A 15,895-nucleotide genomic window follows, 5' to 3' on the forward strand; every position below is an offset into this window, starting at 1 on the left:
CATTTCTATTGTTCGATGAAAGAATGTCTCGTTTTTAGACTTTTTTTGTACCGTGATTCAGAATTTTAACTCTTGCTGAAGGAAATATTGTGAGTAAAATTTAAGACCCCTTATTTCCTGGGAAAGATGCAGGAATCTCCAGAATTTTCTAGTTAATTCAGGGGCTTAGACTACACATTATTATTATTATTATTATTATTATTGTTGTTGTTGTTGTTGTTGTTGTTGTTATTATATCCCGCCTTTTTTCCTCCAAGGAACCCAAGGCGGCGTACATAATCTTCCTCCTCTCCATTTTATCCTCACAACAACAACCCTGTGAGGTGGTTTGGGCTGAGTGTCTGTGACTGGCCCAAAGTCACCCAGTGGGTTTCCATGGCTGAGTGGGGACTAGAACCCGGATCTCCCGACTCCCAGTCCAACACTTTAGCCACTACACCACACTGGCTCTCATATACCAAATCCCTAGGAGGCGTGGAAACACTCTAATAATTTTAATAGTTGTATCAGTTTCTCATTCTGTCATTTTGGACCTTTGGTAATCAGAAGTTGAGAAAAGCAGACTAGTCATTTTCTCTGTGTGACAGTGATTTGGGAGAAGCATCCAGTGAATCTGAATAACAGCAAGTTTCCCCTTATCCCAAATGAGGTTCATAGGTCTAGAGGTTCATGTGTTAACTGTTAAACACTAAGTAGTCAATAATTATCAGACCGCCTACTTACTGATGGTGCAACTGAATAATGTAGAAAAGACTCCATTTCTACTGCACCTTCACAAGTGTCATTTAGTAAGAAGTTTAAGAACCTGTTAAAAAAACACACACACAAAGCCAGACAACAAATTAATGAGATAGTTATAGATAGATTTCAGCAACCTCAAAACTGTTCGCAAAAAGCTGCTCTTTTAAAGAACCATCTCTGCTAGGAATGTCTAGACCAACGTTCCCTAACCTGACTCACCAACAACTCCCAGCATGCACCAGCCAATATATCTCGAAGGCATCATGTTGGAAAAGGCTAAGCTAAAGTAAAAGTCTGATAGCTGAAGCACACTGACTCCCACTGAAATAGCAAGCTCCCTACAACCAAGAACCAAGAATAGCAAATACAACACTACAGAAAACCCCCCACATCATACAAACAATAAAATTGAGAAGCAATGAACTAAAAAAATAAGCAGAACCAATAGAATCAGTTAAAATGCCTGGACAAATAAAAACATCTTGACCTGGCACCAAAAAGATTGTAATGTTAAGACCAGTTGAATTCCCGTAGATTTCCAAATATTAAGATTCTGAGGTGATAAATTCGTCCATGGACAGTCTTGGTGGATTGTGAAATGCCACCTTCCTTCTCAACATAATACCTGGCAGCTAGGCAAGGAAACAGAGAAAGTGACAATGGACCCGCAGAACCCTGTCTCTTGTGGGCCAAGAAACTACCATGCAGGTCTCCTCAATGTCTAGCAGGGGCGGAGAGTGTGTGGCCTTCCAGATGTTGTGGGACTACAATTTCCCTCTGCTCTAGCCAGCATAGCTAATTGTGAGATGTGAGGTGAATTGCAGTCCCACAACATCTGCAGGGCCACACGTGATGTATAGAAATATGGAGGTAAACACGCAGGTGAGCCCTTCGTTTAAGCACTGAACCAGGTGCCACAGAGTTGAAGTCAGAAGCAGAGCAAGAAGCTCCAGGACTGGCAGGGAAGGCCAACTTCCTTATAGAGAACGCTCTGATGATGAAGTTTGGGGGGACCCAGAAGGAGAGCCTGAAGCAGGGACCCAGGGCCTGATTCCTGTTTGCCATGGTTAATGCCTCCATGCCCACAGCAGATGATGCCTTCACGGCTCTCTATCGGTATGAGCATCAGCGACTGTTCATCATCCTGTATGACGGACTCTCTTATAATGCCCCGATTGGACACAATTTGGCACCTTTCAGCAGCGTTGGACTACAACTCCCACCATCCCCAAATGACTAGGGATGGTGGGGGTTGTAATCCAACACCACTAAGGGGCGCCAAGTTGGGGAAGGCGGCTATACAGCCAGGCAGAATGAAAAAGCTTTCTTGTCCTTGGAGTCTGGCCATTCCCATAAGCTGTCTAAAGTGCTGTAAGGTGAAACTCCCACACCCGATGGTAGGAGTTCTACCCGTCGCACGCAGGGTACAAATGAATGCCAGCAAGGCCTAAGGTGGCTCCCGTGCCTTCTGTATACCCAGTTAAGACTTCCTGCTGCCTTTATTTTCAGATCTGTATTAACTAGTACCTCAGTCAGCAGCAGTCAACAAGCCGCACAAACAACCGCTATTCAACACGCTGCCAATTTGGAACCCAGGGTTGCAGATTACATTGAAGCCCAGCCCCAAACTACATTGTTACAGCTCTGTTATTCACACTAACCAGGGCAAGATCTACACTACTGCTTATAACGGTTTATAATGGTTATGACAACTGTTCAGGCCCAGGACACATCACATATACAGTTTTCATACAATTTTAAAAGTGTTATATCCTCCTTGGTGTAGATCGGCCCCAGGTCTCTATGGGGGCCATCAGGGGTTTAACCGTGGTTTGTATACAGCAACATATAAAGCCAGGCTATTTTCGTGCTATTCTGGTGCTTATCTCAGGAACCTTGAGGCTGCAGTCTTATACCCATTTACCTGTGAGTAAGCCCTGTTGTATTCAATGGGACTTACTGCTGTGTTCAATATGTATAGGATAGGAATGCCCTGTAAGAGGTATGAGTCTCCAACGTATTTATTTAGTTATTACATTTCTAATCTGCTCAATAACTAATGTTCTCTGGGTGGATTACAAACAGTTAAAACACTAAAATGCCATAGAACAGTTAAAAATATACAATACAATACAATACAATACAATACAATACAAATATTTAATACAATATAATGCAAAACAACAAACAGCACAAGAATTGATAAAACAGCCATAAAAATCTAGAACTAAGGGCCTTGCTAGACGAGGCCTTAGCGCGCTTTGAGACCCGTTTTCCCTGCTGTGCGTCCAGATGACGCACAGGGGAATCCGGGCCCAGGCTGCACTGAGGCCTCCTCTAATGCGCCATAAGCGAAGTTTCTTATGGCAGCACTGAGGCCTCAGGCCAGAGCTGCGAAACGTCTAGGAAGGTCCATGGCTTTTTGCATCAACTAGCAGGCCAAACCCTGTGTTTCCCATACTTCTGACAGATAGCCAATATGCTTTATTTTTCTGAATTAAAAGTGGAGGCACACTTCATTCTGACGCCCTAAAAGCTTTACTTTTAGAGAGGGGGGGCTTGTGGCCCTCCAGATGTTTGTTCCATTCTAACTCCTATCAGTCCAACCTAATCGTTAAGAATGAAGAGAGTTAAAGTATGGTGACCAGATGAAAAGGAGGACAGGGCTCCTGTATCTTTAACAGTTGTATTGAAAATGGAATTTCAGCAGGTGTCATTTGTATATATGGAGAACCTGGGGAAATTTCCTCTTCATCCAACAGTTAAAGCTGCAGGTGCCCTGTCCTCTTTTAAATCTGGTCACTCTAGTATAGCTGCAGTATAGCTCCTGCAGCTTTAACTGTTGTGATGAAGAGGAAATTTCACAATGTGTGACATGCATACAAATGACACCTGCTGAAATTCCCTTTTCTATGCAACTGTTAAAGATACAGGAGCCCTGTCCTCCTTTTCATATGGTCACCCTAGTTAAAGCCAGCAACCCGAATCAAGCTCGGAAGCATATAGGCCATAGCTAGACCTAAGGTTTATCCCTGGATCGTCCAGGGGTCAAACCTGTTCATCTAGGTGACACACAGGGGATCCAGTGCTCAAGCAGGGGCGAACCCTGGATGATCCCAGGATAAACCTTCGGTCTAGCTGTGGCCATAGGCAGCCAGTCCAAGTGGGTCAGAGTCAGTCTTTTATGCTTGGATCTTCTAGTCCCTGTTATCAATCTGGTTGCCACATTTTGCAGAAGCTGCATCTTCTGAACCATCTTCAAAGGCAGCCTCATGTACAATGCATTGCAGTAATAGCAGGGGGACTTACGGTTTTCAAGTCCATTGAGAACAGGCAAACACTTCCTTTTTATATGTATAGAGAGAAGATTAAATCATCTGGAGGTACTGTTGAAGGATTGTTCTTATAGGTCTTAAATTTAGTGCTAAGGTCAAACCAGCCGTTAGATCTGAATTATTTGGTCAATGATTTCCTTATATTTTTAGTTGATTGAGGATCTTTTAGCTCCTTAACCAGTAGATTATAGTGGTTTAGAATTCCATGGGAAGGATTCACTGTGAGAATGGAGCAGCAAATCATGAATAAAATATCACTTGTAGCATCAGGATATCAAAATTGGATAAGTAATTAATGAAAGAATGTGAATTCCATACTGCAATATTCGAGATGGGAAGAGAAATCTCCTTGGGAATTAGGAAGTCAATTCATATGCTCTGGGAGAGATTCCATTGTCGACGTTGGGTGCCTGAGCTTTACTGTGGCGACATGTTTAATCAAATGGAGTGCATTTGAATCCGGACTCCTCTGTGCATGTGAAGAGTGGTGGCATGGTGGGTGGGCTGGTGTCCATACAAAGCCAAATGTTCATTGCAATTGTCATATTCCATGAGTAGAGCAAATTGGGGCATCAGGTCACTTTGGTATATCAGCATATCTGTAGCTTTTATTTTATTACATTTATATCACACCTTTTCTCCTCCAAGGAACCCAAGGCAGTGTTCATAATTCTCCCCCACCCCCATGTTGTCCTCACAACAACAATCCTGTGAGGTAGGTCCAAAGTTACCGAATGAGCTGCCATGGCAGAATGGGGACTAGAACCTGGATCTCCTGATTCCCAGTCCAATCCACTAGCCACTACACCACCCTGGCTTTAATGGTGTTTGTGATAGTAGACTACAGCTACCTTTGTGAGGTATCTCACTATCGAAAGAGTTCAGATCACTTTGCTGAATATCTGTCATTTGCAGTAGGGCCACTGCCACACTAGTTTTTCCAATTGGAGTAGGAATTTGTTTGCTGATGGCACTATTTTAATAAGTAGGGTCCTGCTGCAAGACATGTTCTCTTAGAGATTCAACAATAGCACTTAGGGTGGCCAAGCAGGTTTTTCCCATCTGATGTTGAGTTCAGTGAGGCACATCTGATCCATAATAGAAGGGGTGCGGTCAAACAATTTAAGAAAGCAAGTGTTTATCCATTTGTCTACTGTAGGCAGATGGGTAGGTCAATAGCTATATCAGAAAAAAAAGCAGCGAGGAATAATCTGAAACCACTACCAGAAGGGCTTTCGTTTTAAATAACATGTGGATTACAGGTTTTTCAAATGTAATCAGAAGCCCCTTTCGATCAAATTTAGAGGGAAGCCAGTCTATGACCCTTTTCAGATGACACACAAAAAACCATGGTGGTCAAGCATTTTTAGCTACATATCACAGCTTAGCGTGTCATGTGAACCATTCCTAACCATGGTGGCTACATAACCACAGTTTAAACACCCTCACTGACCATTTTCTGCAAAAGGGTAAGCAGTTTGAACAGGGCCATTAAGGCCTTAGCTAGACCTAAGGTTTATCCCAGGTTCGTCCTGGGGTCATCCCTGTTCATGTAAATGACACACAGGGGATCCCAGGAGCAGGCAGGGATGACCCCGGGAAGATCCCCGGGATAAACCTTAGGTCTAGCTAAGGCCTAAGTGTTAAGTGTACAATGTGAAACTAGCATTTTAGCAATTGACTCAGAGATTATGACAGCCCCACACATGGTCCATCTCTTCCTATTGGCTCTGATCAGGGCAATTTGGAGCAGCATCTGTGATGTTTGCAGAATCTGGGCACAACTAGATCTGTTCAGGTTTCTGTCATCTGTCCTTGGAGTCAGGGGATATCCAGACTTTGGGCTCATCTACACCAAGCAGGATATTCCACTATGAAAGTGGTATGAATGTGGTATATAAAAGGCAGGAGCCACACTAATGCTTTATAGTGGTACTGAAGTGCACTGACAACAGTTGGGATTCATGACACATCTAAACTAAGCAGGATATAACACTATGAAAGTAGTATGAAAGTGGTATATGGTATGTGTCAATGGGCCCCAACAGTTGTCAGTGCACTTCAGTTCCACTATAAAGCAGTAGTGTGGCTCCTACCTATTATATGCCGCTTTCATAGTGCAATATCCTGCTTGGTGTAGATGAACCCTTTGAGGCAAAGATTTCCTCAGTCTCAAAGAAACTAATTTGGTGGCCAGAACCTGCAGATTTTGAATATGAGTCTGTGGGCTGATCCCAACTTGAGAGTGGGATTTTAGAAGCCCCTTGAGGGCCTCCCCAAGAATATCCATCTTGTTGCAAATTGCCTATAGTTTATTAATGAAATCTATATGAGTTTGAGCAGTATAAAGGTAGTCGTTTCTGAAAAAGAGTCTTTTAGGAGAGTCAAGGCACTGCTCAAAGGGGGTGGGGGTCATTTTCCAAACCCACAGAAGAGACTTCAAACGGGTCAGGGGGAAGAGTGGTCTGGCCTACCAATGAGGGAGGAGAGTTGAGTTCTAATGCTGAACATCTGTTTCTGTAGTAAGAGTGACAGGTTTACTTATGGAGCAGCTGACTATTAAAAGGTCATCAGTCCTTAATTATTTGGCTGCCTTGGAGAAGGATTGCAGTCCTGGGTTTGTTCTTCTTTGTTTTTGATTGCCCATTCCTGATTATTCAAGGTTCTAAATATAAAACGTTACTTGAGCTCTTCTGCTCTCCTGACCTGTTCTGTTCCGAACCCTCCGCCTGCAGCTTTGCAACCAAGCAAGAGGCCAACTTGGAAAAAGCAGGGGCGGCCTGGGAGCTGCTGTTGTACTGCTGCCCAAACACACATTGGAAGAAAATACTAAAAACATTTCAGCTGATAAGAGGGACATTAAATGTTTGGGTTTAATCAGCCTGCAATCAAAAGGTGGTGTTAAACAATGGTATTTTGGGGAAAAAAGAGAAATTAATCTGACCGTTAGAGAAACTTTGATTTTTTTAAAGGTTGGTGTGGGACAACCACAAAAGCATCCAAATAAATGTATAATTAGTTTTGTTGCTTTTTATAAATTACTATGCCTATTATCATGGGGAGACCTCCCAATATTAAAGCTCCAAAGTTCTCAAAACAACTTAAAAAAGGCTAAACTCTCCAGAGGGGTTGCTGTGTTTTTTGCTCTTGCAGCAAAATTAACACTTACAGCACCTTAAAGACCAATACATTTAAATGGCATAAGCCTGTACTCCAATTACTGAGCAAAAAGTTAAGTAGACTAGAGGCAGAAGTTTTGGACTTCAACTCCCAGAAGCCCCTGCCAGCATGGCCAATGGATTGGAATGCTTGGAGTTGGGAGTTCAAAACAAATGAGGCTGTAGTCCTAAATACAGAAGGCTTTACATCTGAATAAGTATGCATAGGTTTGTGTTGTAAAACCACAGGATTAATGACATTTCTTCCATTTAATTGTTCTTTGAACTACCATCTGAATTAACATAAAATACTAGTCACTTAGAATGAGGTTACCATAACAGCTTGGGAACATGCATTGCCAAAGTACTACATAGAATTCAGTGTTTCTTCGGTCTTTTGAAAGGGGTCATTAATTTGGTGAACTGATTTCATTACTATATAATTAATATTTTCGGTTTGAATATCAATGTGTGATCTTTTCTCTGTGTGTGTTTTGGTTGTAGTAACCAAAATTAGAGATAACCGAATCATTAGGGGATTAAATGTAAGAACATAAAATCGTTAAAACTATAGAAAGCGTTGCTGTTTCATTTTTTGATCCGTTGACTCTAAGAAATCATTGACTGTCTTACATTAATCCAGCTTCATGTGAACAAATGAATCTATATCCAAATCATAGGCCTGAATATTGGTAAACATTTTGAAATAAAAGAGACGTTGATCAATGATTATTATTTATTAATAGCATCCTGCTCTTCTGCCCAGACCCAGTGTACAGCATAATCATAAAACCATATCAATGTAATCATAAAAATACAATTTCTAGAAATAATAACAAAAACATACAATGCAATCAACAGTAAAAAGAAAAAAGAAGTAACTACCATATCTACCATATATATATATATATATATATATATATATATATATATATCTGTAACATAAGTAAACATAATCAGTTTATATTGATGCTACAGATTATTATTCAGAAACTAGAATGTACACTTGAGCCATAATACACCTCCCCCCCAGTAGAATGCAAGTTTCAGTTATAACTTAGAAAAGGAGTAAAAAATAGCCAAAGGCAAGGGTGGAACCAAGTAATCTTCAACAATAATATTATTAGTAAAAGTTTTATTAAAGTGCCAGGTGCCTCCGCGTTTCGAGTCTCTTTTCCCTACATATCTCACTTCTTCCTGTATCATGCTAGCCTAGCAGCTTCTGCAGACAACTGCACTAACGTTATAAAGCCCTGAGGAAGAACACAACCGCGTTCGAAACGCGTAGGCACCTGGCACTTTAATAAAACTTTTACTAATAATATTATTGTTGAAGATTACTTGATTCCACCCTTGCCTTTGGTTATTTTTTACCCCCCCTACGGGGTTTTCCTTGCTTTCGCACTTATATCTTAGAAAGCCCTAATACGCTTAGAGTCACCTTAAGTGACTCATTAGTTGTCCTAAACCCTTCCTTCTCCCTCAGGCACGCAATAGTTTGCCACCAAACCAGTACTGGAAACTCATTTCAAAACATGGTCTCCAATTCTGATTTGGAGGAAAACTAGGATTTATTTTAATATGTGGATTTAAACACTCTGGGATCCATTGTTGATAAAGGATGGTTTCCAGAAATAGAAATATATACATAAATATAAACAAATAAGCCTAGCCCCCCCTTTTCCAAGTTTAGCCCCATGCCTCCCCCCGCCCCCGAAAAAGTCTCCACATGGCAAGGGTGTGTGCGCAAGGGAGTAGTCCAGCTCTTACTTGGGGGAGCAAAGGCATTCAAGCCCCAGTTCCTTGTTCTGGCTGCTTAAACATTTCTGTGTGCAATAATACAAAACCAACATTAGTCTCATGATTTAACTGAGCTCTGTGAACCTTGGTTTAAAATGCATAGGACCAGAACTCATCTTTCCAAAAAAAACTGTAGCTCAGTCCCATTTTTCCTCTACCAAGTAAAGTACAGGACACTTCCAGACGGAGGGTTCCAGGTGCTATCAATCAGAAAGCATTCTGGCTTTTCTTCCTGAACAGATTCTTTTCAGGGTAAGAAGAAAGACAGAAGCAGTGGTGGGAAAACACAGAAGCATTACAAGTAGGAGAGGAAGAAGTTTGGATGCCCTCTGCTCCCAAGGCTGGGGTGTGGGGAGGGGAAAGAAACTTCATCTGGAAGGACACAGAGGCTGTAAGATTTCCCCCCTCTTTTAGCAAAGTACTTCCAGATGGATCTCATACAACTACTCTGACTTTTTCTCCTTCACTGATTTTCTATGGTAAGAATAAAAATGGAAGAAGCTGTGGGAAAAGATGGGAGGATTAGAAGAGCCACTGTGGTGTAGTGGCTAAAGTGTTGGACTGGGAGTCAGGAGAACCGAGTTCTAGTCCCCACTCGGCCATGGAAACCCACCGGGTGACTTTGGGCCAGTCACAGGCTCTCAGCCCAACCTACCTCACAGGGTTGTTGTTGTGAGGATAAAATGGAGAGGAGGAGAATTATGTACGCCTATATAAATGCGATAATAATAAATAAAATAAGTTCATGGACTGCTCTGGAACACCTGTAAAATTCTGGGCATGAGGCAGAGCCACAGCAGAGTAAAAGCAGGGCAAGTTCCTTATCTGACCCTTTCTCTCTTGCTGGGTGCTTCCAGAGAAGGCTTCTAGTATGCCATCGCCCTGCCCCATTCAAAGAATTTTACGGGGCTGGGGGGGCAGTGGCGACGACATCATCTCCCATTAATAACCTTCTCCTATTTCCCACCAATTTCTATCTTTTTTTTTTCCTGACGAGAAAAAGCAAACAAACTCTTGTTACGAAAAATAAGAGGGAACAACAGCTGCCCTGTGACATCTGAGTGGTAGCACTAGGAGCCCCCCTCTTTTCTATACACCCCTATTTATAATCCTCCTTTTTGAGGAGGAGAGAACAGGTGGAGGAGGAAGAGGAAGAAGAGAGTTTTTGAATGGGGGCAAAGGCAGGCTAGGAAAGGGCGAAGCGCTCATTCCCTCGCGCAGAAGCGCACCAACAAACACCGGGAGAGATGAGCCACGGCCCGGCCCGTTTGGGCTGCTTTCGACGGAGAGTCTCCAGGGCAACGTGTCCGCCGTCTCCCTGGCATCCTCCAGCAAGTTCATTCCAACGCGGCCCACGCAGGCCCCGGTCTCCCCAGGTCCCCATTCCCCCAAACCGCCCCTCTCCAAAGACGCGTCGCCCTCCTGCGTTCCCTGCGAACAGGCTTCGACGTCGCCACAGTCCGGAAGGGCGGGTCGGCGCCGTGGCAGCCCTCGACCCTCCGCGCCAAAGCCCGGCGGCGGCGGCGCAGTGTAGCCGCTCCGCATCTTACCCGAAGTCATCTTCGGAGTCGTTCATGGTTCTGCTTCGCAGAGGAGGAGATCAGGGGGTGGCTGGGAAGGGAAGACGCCGCCTTTCGTCCAACTGAATTGGGGAGCCCAGACGCACCGCTCCGCGCAAAGCCGTTGCGCTTTACGCCGGGCCTCCTTCCCACGGGGGCCTCGCTCCCTCTCCCCTGCCAAGCGGAAGGAGTCAACAGGGCGGCATCTTCGACGAAAGCGCCCTACTCCTCCTCCTCCCTCCGCCTGCAAAGGGGGGGGGTCGTGCTTCTATCCCCCAAAATCTTTGTCCCTCCCACCCCCTCCAACCCACCGGGGGAGGGAGGGGGTTGCTAGCTCTTCTCTGGGCGGACACCCAAGAGAAACAGCAGAACACCCCTTCTTGGCCCCTATAGCTGCCAGCTAAAACCATTCAAATGAATCATCCGTTATCCATAGCTCATCCCCAACAATGATACTTCCCTGCAACAGGCTTTGGTACATTATATGGTACCTCACAGGGTGGTGGTTGTGAGGATAACATGGGAGAGGAGGAGGAGTATGTACGCCGCCTTGGGTTCCTTGGAGGGAAAAAAGCGGGATATAAATGTAATTAATAAATGGTAGAGTGACCATGGCCATAGCTAGACCTAAGGTTTATCCCAGGATTGTCCTGGGGTCAAACCTGTTCATCTAAGTGCCACACAGGGCATCCAGTGCTCAGGCAGGGATGAACCTGGGATGATCCTGGGATAAACCTTAGGTCTAGCTACAGCCTAAATGGAAAAGGAAGACAGGGCTCTTTAGCGGTTGTCCCAAAAAAAAAAAGGCCGTTGGTATGCCTGCAGCACCTGGTGAAATTCCCTCTTCATCACAACAGTGAAAGCTGCAGGAGCCCTGCCCCCTTTTGTATCTGGCCGCTCTAGCTATATTGTTGTGAAGTTTAACTGTTGCAATGAAGAGGGAATTTCACCAGGCGCTGCATGCATACAAATGAGACCTGCTGAAATTCTCTTTTCTATACAACTGTTAAAAGATTCAGGAGCCCTGTCCTTGTTTCCATATGGTCACTCTACCCTAAACAACCCAGTACACTATAATCAAAGTCCAACAACCCATTGCTTTTTAAACCAATTGATTGTCATTACATGTCAACCAGTTCTGTGTTGGTTTTGCTGCAACAGACTAACATCACTACCCTTTTAAAATTAGCTTCTTTTTAAAGGACTTTTTGTTGTTGCATTGATTGGCTATGGGCTTTATTATTTCTGCAGCTGTTAAATTCATTCTTGTCATGGGCAGCTTCCACTATTTAAAAATCAAAGGAAGCAACAGAAAAACAGGAAGCAGTGAAAGGTAACAGAATGTTCATTCCATTATTGCAAAGACATCAAAAGGAATTCTCTAAAAAAGAAAACAATGAGAATTGTAAGTCACAAATCCTCTGATGCCTACCAAGAAAAACACCAGATTATTCCATTGTATATTCATGTGATAGAAATGCTCCTTGATTAATTGCATACGAAGTGGACACAATGGCTGATTTGCACTTAACATTAACAGAATGACCATGAAAAGGACAGGGCTCCTATATCTTTAACAGTTGTGTAGAAAAGGGAATTTCAGCAGGTTTCATTTGTATGCCTGCAGCACCCGGTGAAATTCCCTCTTCATCACAACAGTTAAAGCTGCAGGAGCCCTAACTAGAGTGACCAGATACAAAAGTGGGCAGGGTTTGAGATGGCGGTGCCAACATACAAGAAAAATTAAACAATTGGTGTGTCAGTATCGAGAACACCCTCTCTCAAGTTGCCACATTCAAATCCCTGGCAAATGTGGCACCATCAAGAGGACATCCCAACTAGATCTTAATAAATGAGCACCATACTCCCTATTTCCAACCCACAGTGTCAATCCTAACGCCACTGAGAGATCAAAGAGAATCAACAGGGTCACCCTGCTCCTGTCTCTCTCCCAATAAAGATCATCCAATACAGATAATCCATCCATTAAGGCTGATTCAGTCCCAAACCAGGTCTGAACTCAGACTGGAAAGGCTCTAGATAGAACCTTGTGACACCACACAGACCAGAATCCAAGGGATAGGATAGTCGTCTCTCAGCACCACTTTCTTTTTAAGAGACCTGAAAGTTGTTTGAAAGGGTGGCAGTTGCTCATGGTGTATACTACTATTCCAGTTTCCCCTCTGACAAAATGGTGGTGCAGGTTTTTCAAAATCCTGCAAAACCTGTTTAAACAGAGGCTACAGTAGAAAAAACAACCACTGCATACACTAACAAACCTAAAGTTTCTCAAACCACTTTCAATTCACTGTCTCCAAAGTTCTCCACTTACACAATCCACACCATTAACAATCTTGTACACCTCTGCTGCATCTTCCTTCAATGTCTTTGTTGAACTAAAAACCGGTATATAAATTATCTTGCTGCCTTAATGATTGTATTAATTAGGGTGACTACATGAAAAGGAGGACAGGGCTCTTGTATCTTTAACAGCTGCATAGAAAAGGGAATTTCAGCAGGTGTCATTTGTATATATGGAGAACCTGGTGAAATTCCCTCTTCATCACAACAGTTAAAGCTGCAGGAGCTATACTAGAGTGACCAGATTTAAAAGAGGGCAGGGCACCTGCAGCTTTAACTGTTGTGATGAAGAGGGAATTTCACCAGGTTCTCCATATATAAAAATAACACCTGCTGAAACTCCCTTTTCAATACAACTGTTAAAGATACAGGAGCCCTGTCCTCCTTTTCTTATGGTCACCCTAAGTAACGGTGACATCATCAATGTGTGTTGTGAGATCACCAGCATGTATTGTGACATCATGTCACTTCTCATAGCAGTTTAGATTTTTTTTGCTGAGGGAGGATAAACATTGCAGAGTTATATCGACTGTAACAGTCAGCTAATCTGATCCCAAATTACCTGGAGATGGGCTTCACTGGACCCTTACAAATAAAGTAGTGGAAATGTAACACAGGAGAAACAAGATGACAGCAAGCAAGTCGTAACAGGTATTTATTTAAATATCTTCCCATACGCTCACGGTGACATCTGAACTAGTATTTCTCCCATTTACTTTTTGTAGTGCAACTAGCCCTTCTTCCATTTATGTCCTGTAGAGGGAGCAAGGTAAATGGGGATCAATTAAATCTCTAAATGATTTGCAGTAGATGAACAAGGATTTTTACCCCCAATTGATTAACAACCAAAATGACTCCCTCCTCCCATACCCTAAATTCTATTGCTGAAATGAAGAAAGTTGGGGTAAGCAGAACTTTATTTTGTGTAGAAAGACAGTGAGTTTTGTTCAGTTCTGGTACTCAAAACAAATTCCTGAGACCAGGAGTTTTTAAATTCTAAGTATATTTCTTTTGCTCCAGCTCCAGTTGATATACCTCTAGGATCTAGTAAAAAAAACACAAAATGGCTTCCACAAGCCATTTAATGATAGAATATCTACTTTGCATGCAGAAGGTCCCAGGTCCAATTTCTAAACAATTCCATTAAAAAGGTAGCAGGTAGCAGAACTGGAAAAGATCCAGTGCTCCAAACAGAGTAGATGCATCCTGATGGACCAATGGTCTGATTCAGTGTTAGGAAGCTAATGCAGTCTCAGAGATTTTTATTTTTATTTCATTGCATCTGTAGAACTAGTCAAGTAAAGCGATTCCATAGAGTAAAACTGTTATTTTGACTTCCTGAGTGCTGAGAGACCAGGGTTATTTAGAATGTTATATAGCAGCAGGCAGCCATCTCATCCTGGATTTGTTTGATACCCTAAAATCTAAAATAAAGCAAGGCATCAGTGTTAAATATCTATATCAACTGAGTCCAAACCCCTGCCCCTTGATGGCGCAGAGAGCAGGTAGTTGTTAGGATCAAGCTTGTTCTCCCTAGTGTGGGGAAAGGGTTTTTTTGGGGGGGCGGGGTGTCAATCAGACTCAGAATCTAAAGAAGAAGGACCAGAAATTTACCAGCCAACATAGGAAGTGGGGCAGAGGGAGATTCTACAAGACACTTCAGGAGTCAAGGATGAATCTTCCTAGGAGCTTATCGACGAGAATGCAGACTGCTCAGAGACCATCCCACCTCCACTCTTGGGAACTTAGCCCCTGTCTGAGGGAAGGGAATATCAGAGTTGGCAAATCCTAGAGTCAAGCAGGCAGAGTTGAGAGGAGGTGCGAGGAGGTCCCTGAGACCCTAGGCTATTGGGCAGTATAGACATGAAATAAATAATTAAGAATTGCACTGTAACTTTCCCTCCCCCTGCAAATAATATCTCATGAAGTGGCAAGTTTTGTAGTTTTTTTCTTTTGCTATTGTTTTTATTGCATTACAATATAACCAAAGTACAAAAGAAGGGCAAAGCATTAGAAATCCCCAGAAATCAGACACCACTTGCTCCCCAAATGAAACCCCCACCTCCAGTAATTCAATCTTTGGTTGTTACAAAGTCAGTGAAAAATGCCCATGCCTCCATATACCAGTTTAAATATCTCAGTTAAGAGAAACAGAAAGAAGCATTTCCACTTGCAAAACCGATATTGCTAAGTCATCTTTTACGGGAATGTTAGAACCCTTAAAAGCAAATGTTGAGAACAGGAAACATGAATTGGGTGGGTGTCTTCATGGTTTTCGGGTGTGTGTGTGTGTGTTGGCGTCTGTGCTGTATTGTGCTGTCATTTGTGACATACATATGACATCACGGCCAGTACACTTCTAACCAACCACTTCTGCTTGGAAAAGCCGCAGCATCAGAGAGCCCTTTTACTCTGTTCTTTTTAGTGAAAGCAGCTCCCTCTCGCTTGCTCTGCAATGTGCCCCTGTATCTCCGCATTAAATGCTGGGGGTGCCCGTGGCCTGGTTGTGACCTGAGCTGACCCTTTTCCCATTCACTCCTTTCCCAAGTATTCCCATTGAGAGCCATCTATGCAATCGCCTATTACTGCATTAATTTGGTTCTCTGACGTAGTTCACAACTCTGCACAGCTGTGTTAATTTGGTTCTCTGATGTGGTGCTAGGGCTTGGTGCAATAAGTTTTGGAGTGGGGTTTATTTGTGCCGGTGGGGTGCTCTCATGGTGAGTAGGGTGACCATATGAAAAGGAGGACAGGGCTCCTGTACCTTTAACAGTTGTAGAGAAAAGGGATTTTCAGCAGGTGTCATTTGTATGCATACAGCATCTGGTGAATTTCCTTCTTCATCACAATAGTTAAAGCTGCAGGTGCCTCTTCTCTTTTGTATCTGGTCAAGAGGGCAGGACTCCTGCAGCTTTAACTGTTGTGATGAAGAGGGAATTTC

The 15,895-nt window shown here is 43.1% G+C and overlaps 1 protein-coding gene across 1 annotated transcript in view; it reads right to left on the bottom strand.

Annotated features, from left to right (window-relative positions):
- Positions 1–10,594, bottom strand: part of LOC134400157 (stimulated by retinoic acid gene 6 protein-like) — a 39,272-nt gene extending 28,678 nt beyond the window's left edge. Inside the window, exons 1-3 of the mRNA XM_063128447.1 lie at positions 10,264–10,594; positions 1,367–1,373; positions 724–805 (exon numbers count right to left, since the gene is read on the bottom strand). Of these exons, the coding sequence (XP_062984517.1) occupies positions 724–805; positions 1,367–1,373; positions 10,264–10,594 (420 nt within the window). The remainder of the gene's footprint in view (positions 1–723; positions 806–1,366; positions 1,374–10,263) is intronic.
- Positions 10,595–15,895: the final 5,301 nt, after the last annotated feature.

The sequence above is a fragment of the Elgaria multicarinata genome, chromosome 6 (assembly GCF_023053635.1).
Source record: "Elgaria multicarinata webbii isolate HBS135686 ecotype San Diego chromosome 6, rElgMul1.1.pri, whole genome shotgun sequence".
Lineage (NCBI taxonomy): Eukaryota > Metazoa > Chordata > Lepidosauria > Squamata > Anguidae > Elgaria > Elgaria multicarinata.